The 25403-nt window shown below is 45.1% G+C and overlaps 2 protein-coding genes across 3 annotated transcripts in view; one reads left to right on the top strand and one right to left on the bottom strand.

Annotated features, from left to right (window-relative positions):
- LOC137532399 (gamma-crystallin-3-like) overlaps positions 1 to 25403 on the top strand; it is a 198810-nt gene that overhangs the window by 12263 nt on the left and 161144 nt on the right. The gene's annotated exons all lie outside the window — the stretch shown is intronic.
- On the bottom strand, positions 21223 to 24939 carry LOC137532417 (gamma-crystallin-3-like). Of its 2 annotated transcripts, XM_068252905.1 has the most exons (3): positions 24836 to 24939; positions 22246 to 22488; positions 21223 to 21548 (listed from the first exon to the last, which is right to left on the bottom strand). In XM_068252905.1, exons 1-3 carry the CDS (start codon positions 24842 to 24844, stop codon positions 21273 to 21275), a joined length of 528 nt encoding a protein of 175 aa, XP_068109006.1. In that variant the 5' UTR covers positions 24845 to 24939; the 3' UTR covers positions 21223 to 21272. The 2 variants fall into 2 exon arrangements, with proteins under 2 accessions (XP_068109006.1, XP_068108998.1); XM_068252897.1 differs by lacking the exon at positions 24836 to 24939 and having other exon boundaries at positions 22246 to 22503.

The following is a 25403-nucleotide window of genomic DNA, read 5'->3' as shown; positions in this document are numbered from 1 at the left end:
ACTAGAGAGAATCTGTCATTTGCATACCTGAATTTCTAGCCTTTTCAGTGAGAAAAAGAAAAAAAATGAACCCAACCTAGTTACATATCCATGCTTATCTCATTATGTCTCATGTCAGCTCAGATACCTTTTAAATAAGTATATTATATTTTTACTTTCAGTATGAAAGATCGGTGCAGATCCACACAGACATCGGCTCCTGAGATAACTTAATACCTGTGTTGCTCGGATAATGGGTATCACTTAAAGGGAACTGAGCATCATTTTTAACTCCCAAGTCAGCTCGATAGCAAATTAAAAATGCATGCTAAAATATGGTTCATTATTAAAAAAAAAACTTTCATTTTACCTCATATTTTTACTTTTAAGGGTTAATTACAGTATTCCTCTTTCCCTGGCTGAGCGGTCGAGTTACAAGCAACAGAAAATGGAAGGCTGATAATGACTCTAATTGACGTAATTGACCACAAGCTAAATAAATACAGGGTGCATTTCTCTAGGCTTTCCTTCTGTCCTGTGCAAAAGTTCAGGTCCAGTTTAAATCAAAGTCTGCCTTTTTCTATGTTGTGTCATTTATGGAAAAAAGTAACACTGAAAACATATAGTGGTAAGCATATTTGTCTTGTCAAGATAACATCACATTTATAGAAGCGCTACTATTGTAAAGATTTTTAAAATTTAAAAAAACGTGTGTAGGCATAAATATAAAATGTACATGTGTCCCGTACATTATAAATTACTGTCCCAGGTTTTGGACTAGTTCATCTTCATCCTTACATAAAAGCACTGTGGCTGAATAGTGTATTGGTTAAAGGAACAATATCAATACCCAAGTGTTCTAACATGACAGTGTACTAATAATGTCTAAGTAGCTGCGTGAACATTTTCCTACTTTTCAGGTTAAATATCAGAGGCAAAAGCTTCAATTCATTGGGTGTAGATTTTAGCTTTGTTGGAACAAATCATTCGCAAAAGGGGTGTCTGCTTCAATGTTAGACAGTCAGTGTTGTTTTTTGCATATCAGACTACAGAGTATTTTTCTCTAAAAGCAAAAAAAAACTATGAAAAGCTGTGGTGTCAGGCTTCACACACAAATACAAATGTTTATAACAAGTTACATTTCCACTGCTCTCCTGCACACAGCTCAGTCAGAGACACAGGCAGCAGCCAGTGAGAGCTTTCTCACACACAGGGTTAACAAATGAAGTGTAAGGGAATCCCCCCTCCCCTCATGGTTCACTGGGCCGTCAGATTTGGCATCAGTTAAGTGTGAAAGGAATTTGATACAGTAAATAAAAGAGATAAGCAAGTGAAATGTATACATCACTACTTAGCAGCATTTTAGGAACTCTCTCAATCCCAGGTTAAAAAACATGTTACTCAATAGTGTTCCTTTAACCACTTGAGGACCCACCCTTTACCCCCCCTTAAGGACCAGCGTTATTTTTTGTGATCTGTGCTGGATGGGCTCTGCAGCCCCCAGCACAGATCAGCTGGCACACAGAGCGATCAGATCGCCCCCCTTTTTTCCCCCCTATGGGGATGGTGTGCAGGGGGGGTCTGATCGCTCTGGTGGGCAGGCTAGTTGCGGGGGGGCACCTCAAAGCCCCCCTCCGCGGCGAAATTCCCCCCTCCCTCTCCTACCTGCTCATCCCCGGTGATCGGGGCTGCACAGGACGTCCCCTGTCACATGGCGGCGATCCCCGGCCGCTGATTGCTGTGCAGCAGCGCCGTACAATGTAAACAAAGCGGATTATTTCCGCTTGTGTTTACATTTAGCCTGTGAGCAGCCATCGGTGGCCCGCAGGCTATTCACGGAGCCCCCCGCCGTGAATTAACAGGAAGCAGCCGCTCGCGCGAACGGCTGCTTCCTGATTAATCAGCCTGCAGCTGGCGACGCAGTACTGCGTCGCTGGTCCTGCAGCTGCCACTTTGCCGACGCACGGTATAAGCGTGCGGTCGGCAAGTGGTTAAAGGGAACCAGAGAGGAATGCACTGTGAAAATAGAAAAAGATTTTATACATACCTGGGGCTTCTTCCAGCCCCATAAGCCTGGATCGCTCCCACGCCGCCATCCTCCGCTTCCTGGATCCGCCGGTACCGGGTCCTGTCACTTCCGGCGGATGCGGCCAATTGTCCGCATCACAGGGGCTCCCTCCATACCCGTACGCATGCGGCTGCGCAGTAGTCAGCCACACGCATACGTATATGGAGCCCCTGTGATGCGGAGAATTAGCCGCGTCCGCCGGCTGACTGCCCAACTGGCGGTAATGACGGGACCTGTTACCGGCGGATCCAGGCAGCAGAGGACGGCGGCATGGGAGCGATCCATGCGTATGGGGCTGGAGGAAGCCCCAGGTATGTATAAAAGCTTTACTTGATCCTCTCTGGTTCTCTTTAAGGGCACTCCCTCTGACACAGGAAATCATGGTTTGAATCTCAGCTCTTCCAGTTCAGTAAGCCAGCACCTATTCAGTGAGGACACCTTGGGCAAGACTCCCTAACACTGCTACTGCCTATAGAGCGCACCCCAGTGGCTGCAGCTCTGGAGCTTTGAGTCCGCCAGGAGAAACGCATAACAAAAATGTTAGTTGTCTTGTCGACTGCTACATTATTCTGGTAGTTGGACTGTGTCATTATTAGAATAAAAGAATTCCTGGAAATCTCCTGTGAGGAGAAGGACTAGTACTGCAAGTGAAAAGTAATTTACAGCACATTTTACTCTGAGAGAAGTGTATATTTTACACAAGTATATGTATTCATTGTACATTTTACAAGTTTACCATGATAGTTGTCCTTTACATGACGTTTTGTTTTAATATTGCACTTCAATTTAAGAAGTAACTAATACTTTAAAAATAAAAGTTCAAAGGATACCCAAGTCAAAGTGGGATGTTAAAATGGAGGCTACATTGCTGATGATGTAGATGGAGAGATGCACATAAGTCGGCACTGCTGTACAAATCGTGTCTTTAATCTTCACAAGTGGCATACATCAGAAGAGTTCAAAATTTTGAATTTTGAACTCTTCTGATGTATGCCACTTGTGAAGATTAAAGACACGATTTGTACAGCAGTGCCGACTTATGTGCATCTCTCCATCTACATTACAGTGACTCTATTTACAAGCCAGAGCACGCTGTTTTCGTGGAAAGAGGCTGCAGTTACTGCCAAGATCCCTCCTCTATGCATAGTGTACTGTAGTGCCGGCCTTTTCCCTTCTTCTCCCCGCTCCAACAATACATTGCTGATGATTGCTGATGTGTGGGCTCGGGCCACTCTGTTCCCCTGCAAAAGGCCCCATTGGTGGCCACTCAACTTGGATGAGTTGCTGAACTTCAACCCAGATATGCTTTTTATGCACATGCGTAGCATGTCCGATCCACCCCTCTTGTGACCGCGCTCCCCTAGTTCCAGCACCATCGATGCATGCGCTCCTTTCCAGACACAGAACAAATGGGGAGGGGGGGAATCCAGTGGCGTACTTAGGGAAATAGACACCTGGTGACTAGTTACCACCGCCCCCCCCAAAAAAACCCAAACCTACGTTTTTTAATTGGAGGGTTGATGGGTTGGGGCGCCGAGCGTGTTGCTCCAAATTTTGGGGGTTTTGGGGGAAAATAAGTCGCCAGGATGTGTACAGAGCTAACCGTTATGAAACCCAGTACTCTGTAAAGTGCAGCAGAAGATGTCAGTGCTAGATAAATGCAGAATTATAATATGGTAGGACATTAGTCTATGACTATGGTTGGATTAGATTGTGAGCCCCTCTGAGGACAGTCAGTGACATGACTATGTACTCTGTACAGTGCTGCAGAAGATGTCAGTACTATATAATACAGAATAATAATATGGTAGGACATTAGACTATGACTATGGTAGGATTAGATTGTGAGCCCCTCTGAGGACAGTCAGTGACATGACTATGTACTCTGTACATTGCAGCAGAAGATGTCAGTGCTAGATAAATACAGAATAATATTATGGTAGGACATTAGACTATGACTATGGTAGGATTAGATTGTGAGCTCCTCTGAGGACAGTCAGAAAAAGGGGACATACGAAAGAGGGGGATGTATAGGAGAAGGGGGGGATAAAGAGGTAGAGGCATAAGACAGAGAGCCTGGTGGAAGAGGAGAAATGGCAGGAAGACCTCTCACCAGGACTGCAGACATCACCAGTGGTGTTTGGTAGAGACATGCTGTTAAAAGAAGCCACTGAAATCTGAAAAGAGGGAAGGGTCATGGGGGAAGACAACAGTGTGGGAGGGGGAGCTGGGAAAAACGATAAGATTACCTACAATCAAGCTAATCTAAATTGCCTGGAGCCTGCTTCTTTGCCCACTACAGAAGTCGGCTGTCAGCGCCTGTATCACTGGCTTCTACAACAGCAGACTGCCCTGCATTATTGATTCATTACTCTGATCAGGATAATAATCAATAGTCCAGGGCACTCTGGTATTACAGCAGCCAGTGCACTTTAGCTCTGGTATCCTTTGACTACATTGCAAGACTGGTAAAATATATTGTATTTATTTGTGCTATGCAAGTTTTATTGTAATTTATTGTTTTTAAAAAATAACCTTGACATTTCAGTCAACATCCAGATATGTATGATATTCCATAGTAAAGTATTTAATTTCTGGTGTTGATGTGTTTGGGTTCAGCCCCGTTTCTAGGGGCGTGCAGGCCGTGTGGCCGCCCTGAGTGCTGAGGGAGGGGAGGTGCCGTGATGGAGAGGGAGCCGCAGCTGTGGGGAGGGCGACCCGACTTCTTCCTCCCTTCCTCTCCCCGGGACCGCCCTCCATGCTCCCCCCTCCACTGCAGAGTTAGGCAGCTGCCTTGTATAGAGCAACTCACCTCCCTGCGTTCTGATCATCGCTCACCGCTGGTCTTTTCTCTTCTCTACACATTCTACTTCCAGTTTAGCAGTGTGTACCACAGGCTATGCAAAAGAGACGGCAAGTGAGCGATGATCGGAACGCAGGGAGGTGAGTTGCTCTATACATCGCTTCCCTGCGCTTTACTCTGCAGCGGAGGGGGGAGCACGGAGGGCGGCCCTGGGGAGAGGAAGGGAGGGAGAAATCAGGCAGCCCTCCCCAAGGCTGACTCCCCCCTCCATTATGGGAGGAACTTACCTACTTAACCTATATCTAACCTATACTGGAATCTCCTACCTATCTAGCCTGTACTGGGGGTACCTACCTATGTAACCTATACTGGGGGCACCTACCTATCTAACCTATACTGGGGGCACCTACCTATCTAACCTATACTGGGGGCACCTACCTATTCAACCTATACTGGGGGGACCTACCTATCTAACCTATACTGGGGGCTCCTACCTATCTAGCCTATACTGGGGGCACCTACCTATCTAACTTATACTGGGGGCACCTACCTATCTAACCAATACTGGGGGCACCCACCTATCTAACCTATACTGGGGGCACCTACCTATCTAACCTATACTGGGGGCACCCACCTATCTAACTTATACTGTGGTCACCTACTTATCTAACCTATACTGGAGGCACCTACATGGCTAACAGGGGGCAATTATACTGGCTACCTATACTGGGGCACCTATGCCTAACAACCTATACTGGGGATACCAATAGCTGGCTACCTATACTGGGTGCAACTAGACCTGGCTATCCTATACTGCGGGCACCTATACCTGGCTCCCAGGGGCGCCACAATTTTTACACCCTCGCCCTGGATGCAATTTAGCCCAGAAACTGCCCTGTTCGGGTTCTTCAACCTTTCAACCTTGTTCCGAATTCTTCCGATCAGAACCTGCATGCGGACAGCGTCAGGGGTGTTAACGCACTCTTGCTGGTGCTTCTGGCTTCTGGGCTCCATGTCGCATTTCAGGTCACGCTAATACTTCCTCCTTCTGGATTGGAAGCAGGAAGCATCAGAGTCACGTAAAGGAATGGTGTGAACCAAGTGAGTGAACTCTCCCCGTTACCCTGTCCTCTATTCGGAACTCCCTATGACTTTGTCCCCTGCTTCTGAACTCCTTGTGACCCTGTCTCCTGCTTTGGGTGCTGTTGTAGCAACTCAGAGGGAGAGGTAACAATAACAACAATAACATTTCTATAGCGCTTTTCTCCCATAAGACTTAAATCGCTTAGGCTCTCTCAGATTCAGTAATTGGTAGTAGGGTGAAGTATTAACAAAACAAAAATTATGCTTCTGCAAATGCCAAACTGAACAGGGGGGTTTTCAGTCTGGATTTAAACACATCCAGATATGGAGCTGTATTGATCAGCTGAGGTAAGGAGTTCCATAACGTAGGAGCAGCATGACAGGAGGCTCTGGGACCAAAAGTTTCCAGGTGGACTCTGGGTATGACTAGATTATTAGAACCTGTGGATCTGAGATTGCAGGACTGATGTTATGTGGCAGTGACGTGGGGTTGGTTGGACAAAAGTGTGGCGGCAGTATTCTGTATCAGCTGTAGGCGGAACAAGCCCTTTTTTGGAAGGCTGATGTAGAGAGCATTGCAGTAGTCCAGTCGGGATGTGATGAAGGCATGGACTAAAGTTGGTAGATCTTCTGGGGGGATGAGGTGCTTGATTTTCGTGATGTTCTTCAGAAGTATTTCAGGGTCTGGAGATCACCGGAGCCCCAAATTACTCTTGTGCAGAGCGTGCATCACAGCACTAGTGCTATGACGTCGCTCACCTTTGGCACTTGGCGCCGTGCACTGAAGTAGCCTGTGTCGCTTGTTGTAAATGAACTTCATGATACTAATTTTTACAAGAATACATTTTTTAATTGACACAGGTGAACAAGAACAATGCTGTGCTTGGAAAGTAATGTAGAGAAACCCCACCACGAACAACGACTAATTGACACCACACTTTTGCAAGTTGATAGTCTTGAGGTCAAAGTGAACCAGAGAGGAAGCACCCTTATATATTATACCATATATATCAGTGGGAGCATTAGAGAAAACCCTATTCTGCTCTCTGTTTCATTCTTCACTGCTCAGCCTGTTTGTTATCAGCCCTGATAAAATCCCCGACTGAGCATTCAGTCTGGCTTTGCTCAGAAATCATTATAGCTGAGTCTGTCTGTTCTGATGTCTTTTCAAGCCCAAGCCTGCCCCCTTCTGGCTCTGCTTTCCTGTTCTGTATATTTGCAGCATCACAGAGAGCTGTGATGAGATGGGAGGAGCTATAGTTATCTATATTTGTTATTCATGAGAGGTTTTTAGAAATAGTGATTTCATTTTGCACACAGCCCACTAAATAATATGCTTTTCTGATGAACACTGTTTTGCATGGAGTTTTAGTAAAAAAAAATAAAAATAAAATAAAAATACACAAAACACGGCACACCAGAGCAGCGAAAATACCAGATATAGTATTTATTTTGTAAAATCTATCGGGGGATATGTTTATTTTGTGCCAAAGCGTTCATCTCTGGTTTCCTTTAAGGCTACTTTCACACCAAGACGTTGCGTTTTAGGGGACGTTAAGGTCGCATAACGTGCGTTGCGTGTGGTGGTGTTGAAGTTGGATGTCAGATTGAGCCGCGTTATGCAGCTCTCAAAGCAGCCGCTCCAGGATAGTGATGGGAAGTCCGGATCTTTTTAAGGATTCGGATCATTCGAATCAGATCATTGAAAAGATTTGGATCTTTGAACCGAATCATTTGAATCATTTTACTAGGGAAGCAGACTGGGTGAAATGACTAGCAGGACACGACTTTCCCTGCACTGTACATTCTGTATGTTCCTGTTTCTTCCAGACAGACATCCACTGTGAACCAAATCTTTCATTGTGATGATCCGGATGATTCGACTCACAAATAAGATCCGGATCAAATGAACGATTCGTTCATGATCCGGACAACACTACGAGTCCCACCACGTCACCACAGTGCAGTGAATATTAATTAGCCATGTGGCTAGTCACTGAGCATGTGCAAACAGTCTAACGCAGCTAAAGCCCAGTATAACGCACAGCATGCTGCACTTTCCCAGAACGTGCAGCGTTTCAATGTAACGCAACGTGGGCACTGTGAACAGCCCATTGATTTTACAGCGCTGTGAGTTAGGCTGCGTTACTGGCTGCTGTAACCTGGGACTTTAACGTCCCACTGTGAAACCAGCCTAAGAGAAAACAGAGAATACATTAAGTAAATTGAAAACAGAGATTTAGAAATATACCTTATAATAGCAAATATATCGGTGCCAAGGGACAATGGAACCGCCGCCGAGAAGAACAATGTCCAAAAGTTCAGAAGTCAGGCATACATCAAAGGTCAGCGCAGGTTTAACCTCTTGAAGACTGCAGTGTCAAACCCCCCAAACGACCAGGCCTTTTTTTGCTTAAATGGCCACTGCAGCTTTAAGGCCAAACTGCAGGGCCGCACAACACAGCACCCAAGTGCTCTCCCCCCCCTTTTCTCCCCACCAACAGAGATCTCTGTTGGTGGGGTCTGATCGCCCCCCACATGTTTATTTTTTTTAATATAAATATTATTGTTAGTGATTTTTATTGAAAAATCACTGTTTGTTTACATAAGTTCCCTCCCTACCTCCCTCCCTCCCCGCAGCCAGCCAATTACGGCGATCGGCTGTCATAGGCTTCTGCCTATGAGAGGCGATCGCTCTCTTGTCCCCCAGGGGGACAGCCGTGTGACACGGCTGTCCCCAGTACAGCGCTGCAGCCGATCGCAGCGCTGTACACAGCGCCGTCTAACAGTCTCCCGAGCGGCAGCAGCCGCTCGGAGACTGAAGGCGGGGCGGGGCGGGGCTCCGCCCCCCAAGCAAGAGATGCGCGCGCATCATGCGCACGATCTCCTGCATTAGCTGGCCCCAGGACTTTACGCCAATTGGCGTTAGGCGGTCCTGGGGCTGCCGCCGCGGCCACGCCCACCGGCGTGACGCGGTCGGCAAAAGGTTAAAAAGTCATTGTATGTAGGGAATGATAAATTCTTCACCGTGTCGGGAAGGTAACAGGTGGCACCATTGTCTATCGATCTACGATTGACCATTACATGCGCGCTAATCTTCCGGAGTTCCCTGTTTATGGGCCCCGTATGTGAGTTATTGTTTTTATATCTACTGCCTTTTAAAGAAATTTTATCTAAATAAACGGGTTACGCTTAGATATTGCCGTTTTTGTTTTCCTATGTAAATTCCTGAAACTTTACCTCCATACGGATGTCCACTGGATCTTCACGACGTCTGATGTTCCCTGGACGTTATCTGTGACCTGAGCCATCTTACAACCTTATAATGCGGGTTGTTGGGAGCTGGTAAGCATTTTCTTGTTTTGATGTTTGATGGATACCTACCTCTGAGCATTAGAAATATACCTTGCCTATAAGTATATTTTTTGCTACCTGGGATCTCAAGTATTATTCTAAATTTGGGAAACACTCCTTTTTGATGCAAAGGGTAAAAAAGGCAATCCTTCACAGGGCAGTCCACTTTACCCCAATAGAACACTCAATAATTTCGTAAGGATTATATATTTCTTTGAGATACCACAACAATGTTTTGCAGTTCAAAAAAATAGTTCAAATCTTTGCACAAAATGCAAAAATATTCATTAAACAAAACGATTAAGACAATCCAATCACTCAGTACATTGACAATCACATCGTCATGAAGTCAATACTGTTACAAATTCTAGCTTGGACTAGTAATCAAAATACTCTTTAGGCAACGACTCTATTTCGTTTTGGGAGTATGCCCTTCATCAGGCCTTTTGTATTTAGTATAGATTTTTATTTCTCCTTGTCCAGTACCATCTCACCGGCACACAGAGTTAGAGATGCATCTAGCGGTTGCTGTTCCGGCCTACACGAGTCAGGGGAGTCTCCCTGGGGAGCCTCCTCCTTCTTTTCCTTTCTTTGAGCTCCTGCAGAGAGCGAGAGAGGTTACCAGCTTCCAACATGACCAGTGGCATAACTACAAATCACAGGGTCCCCTAGCAAAACTTTGATGGGACCACCCAATGCTCATCCCTTGCCTCCCCTTGGTGTCCTTCATGGCCTTGGGGACCATCTCACAAGAGTCTTAACCTTCCTGGCGGTAAGCCGCGCAGGAGGATTTCTCAGGCCCTGCTGGGCCGATTTGCACAATTTTTTTTTTGTTACACGCAGCTAGCACTTTGTTAGCTGCGTGTGAACACTGATCGCCGCCGCTCCGCACCGATTCGCCGCTACCCGCCGCTCCGCCCCCGCCAGACCCCTTGCACAGCCTGGCCTATCAGTGCCAGGCAGCACTGAGGGGTGGATAGGGACTCCCGATGACGTCACGACGTCAATGACGTCATCACGACTGTCACCATGGCAACGGGAAAAGACCTCCAGGAAATCCCGTTCTTTGAACGGGATTTCCTGATCGGAGCGGGTGGAGGGATGCCGCTGCACAGCCCTAGGCTCGCTACATGATTTAAAAAAAAAAAAAAACTGCTGCGCTGCCCCCTGGCGGTTTTTAATAGACCGCCAGGAGGGTTAAAATAAGTGTGGACATCATAATCTTCATAACCATAACAAGTGTAGTCATAAAATCACTTAAAGATACTGTCATTAAGTTACATTAGTTATGTTAATTAAAATAGATAGGTAATATAATCTCTTACCCACCCTGTTTTAAAAGAATAGGCAAATGTTTGTTTTTTCATGATGGCAGCCATCTTTTTGGTTGAAAGGAGGTGACAGGGAGCATGAGACACAGTTCCAACTGTCCTGTGTCCTGATCACCTCTCCCAGTTGCCAGGCAACGAGAACAACAACATAGGAAATCCCATCATGCTTTGCACAGCATCAGGGAAAAAATACCCGGGCAATTTTTTTTGATGGAGCGGAGCTTAGCTTCTGTGCAGTTAAAAATGATGCTTTGGTAATAAAAACAAAGTTCTGATGCTGTGAAACTGTTAAAGAAACACCAAGCCTTTTCAGTGCTGCTGAGTAGATTTTTAGTCCGGAGGTTCACTTTAATCTGAAGGGTGAACCCTGTTATTGGAGGGAGTAAAGTAGTAGGGGCCACCTTACAGCTCTGGGCACCCCTGCAATCCCAGGGTCTGCTCCCCTGTAGTTACGCCCTAAGCATGACTATGCCTGCACCTGGTACCTGGCTTCAGCAGCATCTCACAGGTGGGAGGGGCTAAATACATCACTTGAAAGAAAAGATGCCTTATAATACAAAGATTTTTTTAAATGAACCCGAGGAGAGAGTGATATGGAGGCTGCCATATTTATTTTCTTTTAAGCAATACGGCCCCATTGACACTGTTTTGTGGGAGTGATTGCTCCGCGATTACACGCAGAAAAATTACTGGACACTGCGGCGATTTTTCTGCGATTGCGTTTAGTGCTTCTGTAGCACTGAAACACCAGGAAATCGCCTGAAAATGGTGCAGGCTACACATTTGCGTTTGGTGATTTGCGTCGACAGCGATTAACGCAAATCGCCCAAGTAAGAACGTGCCCATAGGATTTTAAAGCACTAGCGCTTTAAAAAGCGTTAGTGCTTCAGCATTTTGCCAAAATCGCCGGCAAAACACTGTGGTGTGAACGGGGCCTACCAGTTGCCCGGCTACCCTGCTGATCCTCTGCCACTAACACGTTTAGCCATAGCCCCTACTGGCCGCAATAGCAGCATAGGGGGCAATATACAGGCTGGGAACGCGAACAATCACTCGCGTTCCCATGCCTGTCGGTTGGTGACGGCGAAACCGGAAGTCGTCGCCGGCGGGTCCAGAGGCATCGGACCGGAGCTGCGAGGGCACCGATCGGCTGCAGGGGGCTGAGGGAAGCCCCAGGTGAGTACATCTCATTTTTTTTTAACAGGCTTAAGGTTCACTTTAAGCTTATATATGCAGGTTTCTCTTCTGTTCCTTACTATTTATCGAAAAAGCGCTGCAAATTAAGTTGGTGCTCTATCAACAAAAGATTATGGTTATAAAAAGATCGTAAAGATGTGAGTAGAGTATCTTTGTGCTTCTCCATTAAAATCCACCTTGAGGGGGCGGAGCCAACTATGGAGGAGTAAGGACGTGTGGCGGCTGAGCTCCCAGCCTCGTGTGATATTTTGAACGGCATCTTGCACATCTTCCACCCGTAACCTTCCCCTCTAGGGTATGAAGAGATCTGGGAAGGCTTCAGCTACAAAACGGCCTCAGCAACACTCAGCACAGAGGCCAGTTACGCGGTACTTCCAGGCCCTGAAAACAACAGCAGAGACTCCCAAGATAGCAAGATAGCAGACTCAGAGCCTCCCTCTCCACAGGCCTCGATCTCCACCTCCATGAAGTCGGGTCTGTCGGCTCTGTGCAACTTAGAAGATATCTGGAGATACTTAAGGAGTCTCCCCACTAAACAGGACCTGGATGAACAAACAGAGAGGATAGTATCCTCCACCAGAGCCGAAATTGCGGTGATACGCACAGATCTGACTGGCCTTGCTGACCGGGTGACGACAGCTGAATCGGACATAATCGCGCTGAAAGCTGAAGTTGCACTGCTGAAGGAGGCAGATGAGAAGCAGAAAAATTATGCACAAAACCTCCGCCAGCAATTGGAGGACTTACAAAATAGAGGACGGAGAAACAGCATAAGAGTTCGGGGTGTGCCAGAATCCGTTATAGCTGAGGACATTGTCCCTACCTTGAGGAGAATTTTTAACTCACTACTGAACCGCCCAAACCACAGCAAATTCGAAATTTGATAGAGCGCAAGGGCGCTGCGAGCGATACCCTCAGAAGAAGACCCTCCAAGAGACATCATCTGTCGTTTACATAATTTCACAGATAAAGAGGGAATTATGGCGGCGGCACGTGCCCAAGACTCCATCGAATGGCAAGGATCCCCTCTCTCTCATTATCGGGACCTGGCTCCAACGACCCTCTCTCAGCGGCGTCCCCTTATTCAAGTCATTAAGCAAGCTGGAGCTACCTACCATTGGGGCTTCCCTTTTCAGATGGTCATCACGAAAGATCAGCAAACCGCCATTTTACGCCATCCCTGTGACCTTCCGTCGGTGCTGCAAACCCTGTCACTACCTTCAGTGGAGCTCCCGGAATGGGATCCGGATGCCATAGTGGTGACCCGTCCGCAAAGGAACCGGAGGCCTAGAGTGTAAAAGTCTGTGAGTACTGAATGCTTTCCCCCTCCCCTGGTGTTTACTACGCCATTCTGCCACTTCCTCCCAGACCTATTGCGAACTATTGGAGGTGCAAAACTGCTTACCCACCGCTAACTTACTACGTAATGGGCATAAGGCACAATTGCTCGATTTGACTTATTCATTACTAAACTGCATAACTCCTTTTCTGCTAACTCTCGGTGGATGTGCCCCCTTCCCCCTTTCTTTGGAAAAGAATCTCTCCTGCTACATCCCTGAAGGCACGCGCCATTGTCCTCCAGATGATGGACCATTCCCCTCAACCCTGGCCCTGTTAACACCCTCACGGTATGATTGGAATACCACTATGCATGACTTTGGGCTAGCGATGCTCTACCCATTACCCTCGGCACGATGATGGGGTTCCGGGCCCCCCTCCCAATGACCTCTTCTACATAAGCTAATGTTATATGCTATACTCCGTGTCCTGTAAATGTGATTCACTACTAGGTTATTATTTGGTCTAAATGTAAGTATGTTTCACCTTGATATAGGCAACATCACGAGGGGATATAGAAATGTAAGGTAGGAGGGGGAGGTATTGGCCTGGGGGTTCCTGATTATAGCTTCTAGTGTCGGGGGGGGGGAGGGGGGGGGTGGCGCGCTCCAGCCAAGTGGGATCCCTTACCCTACTTTTATATACTCCGGAGAGATATATAGGGGCCTGGGAGGTTTATGACTGGCTTCTCATATTTGATGTGGGAGTGATTATCACAGAATCCAGGGGAGGCTATTAGGGTCTACAATTCTCAAAGTTGGGGATGTTAATAATATAGGTTAAATGTGTTTCATGTTTTTTCTGTTCCTTGCACTTTGCCTATATCATTTCAGCTTTGTTACTGTTCACACACGAGTGTTGGGAGTGGAGACCGCACACTGCTCTGTAGTCTGAGCTCTCTTTCCCCGAGGCATTTTGCCGACACTTATCCAGGATTCCGAGTACCCCCGGAATTACTCAGGAAATCTACTAGTGTTCAGACCTATGCGAGGTCTGCAGGTGACTATGATACTGGTTAAATATATGTGGTTTTGCACATATACTTCTGTTTCTATGTTCTCTTTCCTGTCTACATGTCTAATTGTCCTGGGGCTTTGGTGGGCGCTGTGGGGGTCGGAGGAGTGCCATGTACTATTACTACACATTCAAACAATTTAAGGTCCTTTCCCTAAACGCCAGAGGCCTGAACGTTCCAGAAAAGAGATCCTCAGTGATGACACTTTGTCGCAAGGAAAGGGCTAGTTTTGTATGCCTCCAAGAGACACACTTTAAGGGCCCTAAAACTCCAAACCTATTTAGCAGATATTATAAAAGGGCCTTTTACAGTTGTCCTCAGGACACAAAAACTAAAGGCACGGCTATTTTAGTATCAAAAGACGTTCGCTTCACATTACAGGATGAATTTCAAGACCCTCAGGGACGGTTCAATCTAATCAAGGGGACAGTATTCAATCAGAAGGTGACAATAGGCTCATTTTACGCACCAAACTCCCAACAGGTCACATTCCTGCAATCTTTCCTAAATAAACTGACCACATTTGCAGAGGGGAGCATGATACTGGGGGGCGACCTAAACTTAGCTTTAAACCCGCTTATGGACTCTTCATCACAGAAATTCCCTATCTCAAAGAAACAACTTCGTAAATGCAAATCTCTGTTAGCAAACTTGCAATTAGTAGATGTCTGGCGCCTTCATAACCCCGCTCAGAGAGACTATACATTTTACTCTTTTCCACATAATACATATTCCAGGATTGATTATTTGTTTGTCTCACACAATTTGCTATCGGTCTCCTACTCTCCTGGAATAGCTAATATGACACTCTCTGACCACGCCCCTATCTGGACAGAACTTTCCATGGGTGATTCTAGAAGAGGCCCGGCCTCATGGCGTATTAACAACTCTTTGTTACAGGATAAACAGATTGCTCAGAAACTCAAATCTGAAATGGAGGAGTTCTTTACTCTGAATGTAAGGGATGACATGTCTTCTTTAGTGATTTGGGAAACCTTTAAGTGTTTCATAAGAGGTCTCCTGATTAGGGAGGGGGCGAGGCACAAAAAGGAGAGAGAAAAGGCTGTTCAGGAGGCACTAAAACGAATTAATGACCTGGAAATCAAACATAAGGGGGATATGTCACAATCTACATTAGACTCCTTGGGGAGGGAAAGGGAAAGCCTTAAATCTCTTCTTTATCATAAAGTCAAACTTGCAGCAGAGAGATGCCACCGCACTTTTTATGAGTTTGGGAATAAAAGTGGCACTTTGCTCGCTAGAGCTCTTAGAACTCAACAGACCTGCAACTATATACCGAAGATAAAGGACAAATCCTCCACATTGCATTTCAGATTTGAGGAGATCTCTAAGATTTTCAAGGATTACTATGCAGGATTATACAATCTGCCCTCACCCATGGAGGGTTCACCCTCAGATAAAAAAAGAGCTAAGATAGCAGCATACTTAATGAAATCTAAGATGCCTATAATAACTCAAACAGTGGCTAAAGATTTGGAAGAGGTACACTCAGAGGATGAGCTTCGGGTCGCAATTTCGCAGATGCCCTTGGGTAAGGCCCCTGGCCCGGACGGGTATTCACCAGAATTCTATAAGAAATTCCAAAGTCTAATTTCCCCCCACCTGCTTAAGACATTTAATGCTATCACGGAATTACCGTTAGAAAATAGCTGGTTTCCCCCTAATATGCTTGAATCACATGTGACTGTTCTACCTAAGGAAGGGAAGGACCCGGCGTTAACACAAAGCTATCGCCCTATCTCGCTGCTGAATATCGACCTGAAGCTCTACTCTAAAATGTTAGCGAACAGAATAGCTCCACTGCTCCCTCATCTAGTACACTATGACCAGACAGGCTTCATCCCAGGTCGTGAGGCACGGAATAACACCATCCGCACCCTAAACGTGATCCACTGGGTGAGATCCCAGTCCACCCCTACTCTCTTATTATGCACAGATGCCGAAAAGGCCTTTGATAGGGTGGACTGGGACTTCATCGAGGGCACCCTGTGTCATATAGGACTGGGAGGGAAGATGCGCAAACGCATACTAGCACTGTATACTTGCCCCAGGGCCAGAGTGAGATCCAATGGGATTTTATCAGATCCATTTGATATCTGAAATGGTACAAGACAGGGGTGCCCCCTCTCTCCTCTCATCTTCGCCTTATCCCTTGAACCATTCTTGTGCACTATCCGTAACAACCCAGATATTCAGGGAGTGAGCCTTCCCAAATCAATACTTAAAGTGGCGGCTTATGCCGATAACATGCTTTTTTACTTAACTAATCCACATATTACCCTTCCCAATTTGATGGCAGAATTCCATAAATATGGGTCTTTGTCTAACCTATCAATCAACTATGACAAGAGTGAGGCAATGGGAATTCTTATTCCGAGCCCTCTTAAATCTTTACTACAGGGTAATTTCCCATTTAAATGGCCTGTGCACTCCCTGAGGTATCTGGGTGTTAACCTAATTCAAAACCCGAGACACTTGGTGGCGCACAACTTTGCTCCCATTCTAGACAAGATCAAATCAGATTTACTCAAATGGGACAAGCCACAATTCTCTTGGTTTGGAAGAATAAATATTATTAAAATGACAATTATGCCACGAGTGCTCTATCTCTTTCAAACCCTCCCAATACCACTTTCCTCTAAGTACCTCAAATCTCTCACCCAGGCCTTCTCCAAATTCATATGGAGCGGCAGAAAACCCAGACTGAAGTATTGTATACAAACAGCCCCAAAAGAACTAGGCGGGATGGCAGTACCTGATCCCAGACTTTATTATGCAGCCGCTATTTTGACCCGCGTCATAGACTGGCATAGACAGTAAAAGATGGGTAGGTATGGAGGATGAAATAGTCTCTGGTCTGCTAACCAATGTCCTTTGGTCTGCTCAATCATATACATTAAAAGACCCTGCGACAGCTATGATCTCACATACCGTTAAAATATTCGCTAAGTATAGACAGTCCTCTCTTATTTCTCCATGGCCCTCTCCTCTGCTGCCCATCTTTGGAAACCCCGCCTTTCCTCAAGGATTACACCCTAAGAGTTACGCTAAGTGGAAACTACCGTATTTTTCGGACCATAAGACGCACTTTTCCTCCCCCAAACATGGGGGGAAAAAGTGCCTGCGTCTTATGGTCCGGATGCAGCAATTTCTACCCGTATTCAGTTGTCACCCCTTTTAAATCTTGTGTCCCCGTGACTGTCCAGACCTCCCGTCTGTGTAAGTAATCTGTGTATGGCTTGCAGAGCACGTATTGCAGAATGTAACGAGTGTAGGTGTCCCCGGGGCTGTCCCGTCCCGCCCCTCTATACCGGTGCGTTCCCGCCCCCTGTCCTCAGCTGTCCCGTCCCCTCTAACTACTTTCTCCGGCTCTATATGGGTTACGTGAGGAGTGTCAAGGCATAGGCTTACCGCTGGATGTTAGCGCTGTCAGCGGTAATCTTCCGTGCTAAAGCCGCCGGGTGGTCTGTGCACGCTGCCAAAGCCTTCCTCCCTTCACTTCCGCTTTCATCACCAATGCGGAAGTGAAGGGAGGAAGGCTTTGGCAGCGTGCACGGACCACCCGGCGGCTTTAGCACGGAAGATTACCGCTGACAGCGCTAACATCCAGCGGTAAGCCTATGCCTTGACACTCCTCACGTAACCCATATAGAGCCGGAGAAAGTAGTTAGAGGGGACGGGACAGCTGAGGACAGGGGGCGGGAACGCACCGGTATAGAGGGGCGGGACGGGACAACCCCGGGGACACCTACACTCGTTACATCCTGCAATACGTGCTCTGCAAGCCATACACAGATTACTTACACAGACGGGTGACGAAGAAGATACATTTCACGGGGACAGACTAGTACAGGGGTTACTTAGTACCGCACAGGGCATTTTAAAGGACAGGGGGGGGGGAGGGGGCAGTTAAGAGTACATGGGTGGCATCTAAAAGCACACAGCGGGCACTTGAAGAACTCAAGGGGCTCTTTGAAAGACACAGGGGACACTTTAGAGAATACATGAGGCACTTTAAAGGACACAGAGGGCACTTAAGACAACAGGGGGGGGGGGGGGCTCTTTAGAGGACAAAGGGGCCACCTAAGAGGACAGAGGAGGGCAGTGGAGGTCACAAGGGAGACACTAAAGGTACAAATGGGACACAGGGACACAAGAGGTACAAGTGGGACATATAAATTGGGGAGGGGAGAAGATCCACAAGATGCCCCTACACCATGGATGCACCAGGTTTAGTATTTTTCTTTTTCCCTGGATTTTGTCCTCTAAACCTAGGTGCGTCTTATGGTCCGGAGCGTCTTATGGTCCGAAAAATACGGTAGGTCCAAAGCTGAGAGCAGGTCACCTGTTAGCAGACAGTGAATGGGTACAGCTCCAATCACTACAACACACATTGAACTCGCCATCTTTAGACCACTGGAGTTGGATCCAATTCAAGCATTTCTTATTATCTCAAGGATCGAAAACAAGCTTTAATAGATCCCTTTCCACTTTGGAACAAATCTGTCAAGGTGAAGGTCAGTTAACAGGCAATATCTCCTTATTATACTCACTATTAAACAACTCTGACTCACCGGCTGATATTTACAAATCTAGGTGGGAGCAAGATCTTGGAATAACTTTTCGGGAAAAACAGTGCACTAAGATTTTGATATTCTCGCATAAATCTTCCATCTCCTCCAAAATCCAGGAAGCGGGATACAAAATTTTCACAAGATGGTATTTAACTCCTTCCGGGCTCCATGCTATGTTTCCCAACACATCTAATCTGTGTTGGAGGTGTGGTCAGGAGCCCGGAACGTTACTACACATATTTTGGTCATGCAGCAAGATTACTCAATATTGGACTGAGGTAAGACAAATAATGCACGAGTTGACAGATTTCCAACCTCCGGATTCCCCAGCTTTTTTTCTTTTGCACCACAATACATTGTCTATTAGGAAATATAAAAAGACACTGACTAGGCAACTGGTCAATGCAGCAAGGGCCCTAGTGGCTAGACATTGGAAGTCCTCGGACTCTCCTATGATTAGAGAGTGGCTTGGGGAGGTAGACCGGATTAGATTAATGGAAGACCTTACGGCCACAATCCAAGATAAGCATGAGAGATTCTGGAGGACCTGGTTCGGATGGTTCGAATTTCAGGAAACCCCAAGGTATAAATCTCTGGTAATCAGATAGTCTGCCAAAGGGGAGAACTGGGTTGATATGAGATGGGAGTCCTTATACTCCTCTGGCGTGAAGGGACCTGATTGCCTAATTTTATCCCACATGGCGATTCCCCCTGGCCCACCCTGGGCGCGCACTGAAGTCCCTAGGTCTATCTCTTTCGTACTTTGTCTTTTCTTTTCTTCTCTCAGTCTATTCTTGCTTTGTATGTAATGTTCTGGTTTGTCTTGTCTTCGAGTCTGCGGAACTTAGTAACCCAACAGAGGTCAAATCAGGTTTATTATACTCAGTCATTGGAGGCTGCTTTAATGAAGCCATAAGGATTGCCCATCCCCCTATAATACTACTCTTTAGTACCTAGCTATGCTATCCGATAGAATTACAGTTCTCACAACTGATACCTCGCTAATTAAAGTATATACATCTAAATTTACTACATAACACATAAATAAAAGATCACTCATAGGACTAAATTCCTTAAAGGATACCACAACTGACATGTGGCATAATGAGATAGACATGGGTATGTACAGTGCCTAGCACACAAATAACTATGCTGTGTTCCTTTTTTTCTTTCTCTGTCTGAAAGAGGTAAATATCAGGTATGTAAGTGGCTGACTCAGTCCTGACTCAGACAGGAAGTGACTACAGTGTGACCCTCACTGATAAGAAATTCCCCCTTTTTTATCTCTTTCTTGCTCTCAGAAGCCATTTTCTTCTAGGAAAGTGTTTTATAGTTGGAATTTCTTATCAGTGAAGGTCACACTGTAGTCACTTCCTGTCTGAGTCAGGACTGAGTCAGCCACTTACATACCTGATATTTACCTCTTTCAGGCAGAGAAAGAAAAAAAGGAACACAGCATAGTTATTTGTGTGCTAGGCACTGTACATACCCATGTCTATCTCATTATGCCACATGTCAGTTGTGGTATCCTTTAAGATGACGTTAATGGGTTATGCTGGTGTTCATTATATCTATTATCTATGATGTTCTGGATGTGTCCTGCTGAGTTATATTAGCTTCATGATGATCGGACTGCATCTTCGTGTAAGACTCTGCTAATCTATGGACCTCTGTTAGAGAATAAGATTTATATATAAACCGCTGTATGTGTTGAATGTTGACCAATTGGTGATTGCTTTTGGTAATGTTGTTAAAAAAAATTCTTCAAAATAAAAGAATCTTTAAAAAAAAAAAATGCACCTTGAGACGTTCCGTGGCATAAATTGGTCGGGTTGATTATTTACTATATGGTGGCTGGGAAAAGCAGTGGAGGAAAAACATTTTTCATATTCAGAAGAGGAACTTTAAACTCTTACCATATATACTCAAATACAAGTCAACCTCATTTTTAAGTCAACTCCAATATTTAACCCTCTTAAGCTGGATTTTTTTATTGACTCAAGTATAAGTCTACCCAGCAAAGCTAATGGCTGCACTTGTGGCCCAGGAAGGGTTAATGACTGCACTGCATACAGTATTGCAGCCATTAACCCCTCCTGTCCCTTAAGTGCCGCCAATAATGCCTCCAGGCCCCCAAGTGCAGCAATTATTGACTGCCCTTTTACGCAGTCCAGTATTTCCCCCCTGCCCCTTTCCTGGGTAATTGTTGTGGCCACTAGCCAGGACTTTCAGATCTGTGTTTTCTTGGCATTTCCTTTCCTCAAAGTATCACTTACCACGGGGTAAATTGCTGCAAATGGGAATGTCACTATTAGTACACACATTACTCAGTGTGCTCAGTGTTGCCCGTGACTTGTGTATAAGTCGACCCCTATACTTTTATGAAGTGAATAAGACCTACATTTCTAGACTTATACTCAAGGATATACAGTAATTGTCTGTTCACAGAAATCACAAGATATTTTATCAAATTTATTGTATGACAATTAGCTCTTGTATTTACACAATTTTAGTAGGAATAATGGACACGTCTGAAGGAGCTTATTCTGGGTGTTGAAGCTCCCCAGTCACTGTATCTCCTGTACTCTCCGGGTCTCAGGTAATACTGGCGCCCCCTGTAGCTTGGCTCCTCGTAGAACATCCAGAAGCCGTCTTGTACTTGGACAGAGGAGATGTCACGAGAGCGGAAGCGTTCATAGACATGAGGACAATCTTCAGTGAACTCCATCATCTGACCTTTAAAGTCTTCCCTTTCGTAGATCCTGACTCTGAAGGAGCCTTGGTGCTGGTAAAAAAGTAATATAAAAAAATGTCAGTCCATTTAAATGCCTAGCTTAGTGGTGCTCGTTCCTAATTTACAGAAGCACAACCTTTCCCTGACCTGAAGAAGCAGGTCCTGCCTGTGAAACGTGTTGTCTTCCCTTTGTGCAATAAAAAGCCTTTTTATAAGTTGTTGTATGACTGGCTTGTTCTTCAGAAGAAGTAGGCCAATATCTTCCTCTCTTTTTTTTGTGTTTTAATGTATTTTATTGTTCTGGGAGCCTCCTTCCACCAGTTTTGATGGTTTAGTTGGAAGGCTGCAATAGCTTTCTCTGCCTGTTGGAGAGCCTCCCTGTGCTTATAACCTTCACCGAGAAGCCTAAATACCTGGAGAGTGACCACCAGGAGTGGAAACGCCACCCCGAGCAGAAGCAGGAATCTTCTGTATGCATTGAAAGTGGTTGAAATTCCCAGAAACCAGCAAAACATGAGTATAACTCCTAACCTTGATTTAATACGTAAGGTTTTAATCACACTTTTTTAGTTTCTGACAATCCATCAAGCCTAAAAAAAAGGATTGTATTCAGTCTTATTCAATGCTTTTGTTGGTAAAACAATATAGTTGTGTGCAACAAACTAAAAAAAAAAATCATGACAAGGTCATATTAGTTGGAATCTATTGTAAAGTGATGTATGACAGTCAGAAAACTTCTTTCTCGTACCTGGGGGCTCAGACGACAAGACCTGATGGAATCATTGTATCCCATCCATTGCTGGAAGTTAGGATATTCTCCTCTGTGGAGGAAGTACTGGTGTCCTCTGTAGTTGGGCTGCTCATAGAGGATCCAGTTCCCATTTTCCACCCGGATGGAGTTGCAGCGTCTGAAGAAGGAGGACAGGTCAGGACATTCTGAATTGCAGTCGTAGGAACGTCCCTGGAAGTTCTTGTCCTCGAAGAAGGTGATCTGGGAAACAGACATGGAATAACTTGGCTTTATACAGTTTGAGACCCATGTTTCTATTTAGTCTACGTTGCCCAGCTGTTAAATACGGTATCTGTAGAGTTAACCAGTTCTCTGGATCTCTCTGCCATGTCCTATGAAACATGCTTCTATTGTTAACACATTCAAAAAGTCTTTCAAAGCCCGCCTCTTCAAAAGTCCCCACCCACGTTTCTATTTACTCTTTTAGGACAAATGGCTTGTTGTCAATTAATTGAAACCAAAAAAAGTCCACAAAAAAAGTTTTGTTTGTTTTTTCATAACTAAGCAGGTAACTTAACGTCTGCTTCTATTAGTCAGTGACCTTTATTCAATTCAGTTTTCTCCCAGGTGATATTTTCACACCTCATCAATAAAATACCTTTTAAGCCACCAGCAAGTAAGAAAAAATACTACTAATAATGTTGACAGTACTTTTTCAACTACTTTTTGGTACTTTTCCAACTGCAAAGTGCTAACAAGTTATATTAAACAGAAGATGAAAAATTATCTTCTGGGGAAAACTTAGGAGTGAATGGAATAAGGGGCAGTGTTTGCATAATGTGCTAAGGTCCTTCAAAGCTACAACACTTTGGTTATTCTGCAAACCTGGAGTCATTTGTTTATGTGTCACTTGTGTTATTGGAAACCAAAATGAGATTTGCTGAAAGATTCCCAATTTTCGATTGTGGACAAATTCACAGGCCTGCAATCTGAACTTTAATTTTTAATAAATTTAGTCTAAAAAGACAACAGTGCTCAACATAATTACTAGGCCACATTTGGAGAATTTTTCCAGTGTTCCACACCTTTGAATTATATCAACAATCACAAGTAACAGAGGGTGTGAAGCTGCCTATATCCCCAATAGGATGATAAAAAAAAAATACATACATAATAATGTCAGTATTTGTATAGTGCTTTTCTCCTGTCGGACTCAAATCGCTTGTGAGGCAGCCACTCGAGCGCACTCAATAGGCAGTAGTAGAGTTAGTGAGTCTTGCTCCTTACTGAATAGATGCAGCTTACTGTACAGGCAGAGCCGAGACCAGGCCTGGATTTACATCGCAAGAGCCTATAGGCACAGATGTCCTGGCACCCTAGACTTCACCCTCCATGAGCCTACAAACCCCCACACCACAAGTGTGCTGGCTGTCCTAGCTGGCACTTCTCCCTTACTTCCCTTGCCCATCATAGGTAGCTACTGGTGCCCCTTAGTATTCGGTAGCCAGAAGTACCCTCAATATTAAGTAGCTAGAGGTGCCTCCAAGTATTAGGTAGCCAGAAGAACCTCAGTATTAAGTAGCTAGTGATACCCCTGACTGAAGAGGGATCTCATCAGTGGAATGCCAAGAGCAGGAAGAGTAACCTCTCATTTTATTTACACTCTCATCCGTACTCAGGGAAGGAGGGAGATAGGCACTGGGGGAGGGGAGTGAGCCGCCTTTCCATCATCATGCGCCTGTAGGCACATGCCTACAGTGCCTTATGGTAAATCCGGCCCTGGCCGAGACCCAAACCCAGGTTTCCTATGTCAGAGGCAGAGCCCTTAACCAGTACACTATTCAGCCACTGACATACATTAAAAGTAAAACATTTTTCAAATATATACTGTATAAACTAGCTGATGTTTAAAAACAGGGCCTAGGTCTGTCACCACCGCTGCGCCTGAGGCGCGCACCTTCCGGCCCGTTGCGTGGCATACCTTGTCCGTCCTGTGTCCTGTTCCATCGGCTGTGTTGGTGCAGGACATGCGCAGTAGCGCAAAAGCATTGACAAAGGGACAGGACGCAGGGACACTTGTATTTTATATAAAGAGATATATTTCAAATCTTTACCTTTCCTGGAATAAATCAGGGGGTCTGTGTGACTGATATTGTGGTGAAACCCCTCCCACAGTGTGATGTCTGGGCCATGGCCCTGAAATTTTTAAATTTTGCTGTCTGTGAACCTTATTGCATTTGGGAAATAACGGCTATGTGTGTATGTATATATATATATATATATATATATATATATATATATATATATATATATATATATATATATATATATACCAGTAGATGCAGGCTCATGGTGGATCAAACAACATTATTCATGACTATGATCACTATGACTCTATGACTAAGGGAATGCATTCTTACATTTTCACACACACAAAAAAAAAAATATATAGAAAAATAAATAAAAATCACATTTTTGCTTAAGTTCTAATTTGTGTGTAAACACTCACTGTATTTTCACACAAAAAAAATCCTGTCAGACAAAAATGTAATTAAAAAAAAAAATGTTTTGATAAAAATTCTGTGTACTGCTCATCTATCCGTCTTACCTTTCCCATGATGCTCGGCTTGTCAGGCTCAGTAAGCTCGGTATCGTCTGTCACTCACTAGTGAAGCCTGTAGGTTGATGCTAGGTTTATATAGGCCGTGTAAAGGGTCCCATACTGCCCAATCATCAGAATGAGGAGCTATTCTCCTGTACAGTATAGTATAGATTGTTCAGTGTACAGTGTGACTATTGTCTGGGTCTTTTTGCTTTTATCAGAGCCTCAATGCTTTACCTGCACTACTGAAACAGAACAAAAACTATTTTTTCTGCATTTCTGTCACATGACTGGGCTGACGATGATGTATGTGGGATTTATGTCAGTATACAGAAACACTAAACCTATGTCTATAGCACAAGCCAGCTCAGCATGCATCAAACCTATTCTGATTTCCAGATACAAAAGGAAAATGCCAGAAGTTTTGATTCCGGATCAGTGATGCTCATACCGAGGTCACAATTATGAGTAGTCGTAATTACCGAACGGTAATCGCAATTTTGAGTGCAAAATCGGCATTAGTTATGGATAGAGATGGGCCGATCGGTTCGCCGGCGAACGGTTCCACGCGAAC

Source organism: Hyperolius riggenbachi, chromosome 1 (genome assembly GCF_040937935.1).
Source record: "Hyperolius riggenbachi isolate aHypRig1 chromosome 1, aHypRig1.pri, whole genome shotgun sequence".
In the NCBI taxonomy this organism is placed as follows: Eukaryota; Metazoa; Chordata; class Amphibia; order Anura; family Hyperoliidae; genus Hyperolius; species Hyperolius riggenbachi.
Note: the sequence above shows the minus strand (reverse complement) of the source record. Positions and strands in the feature narration are given on the sequence as shown.

Excerpts from the sequence above, each read along its gene's own strand:
- LOC137532417 (XM_068252897.1), bottom strand. The coding sequence starts at position 22,503 with ATGTCTGTTTCCCAGATCACCTTCTTCGAGGACAAGAACTTCCAGGGA. Across the intron at positions 21,549-22,245 it reads CTTGTCGTCTGAGCCCCCAG|CACCAAGGCTCCTTCAGAGT; the intron begins GTACGAGAAAGA and ends CTTTTTTACCAG.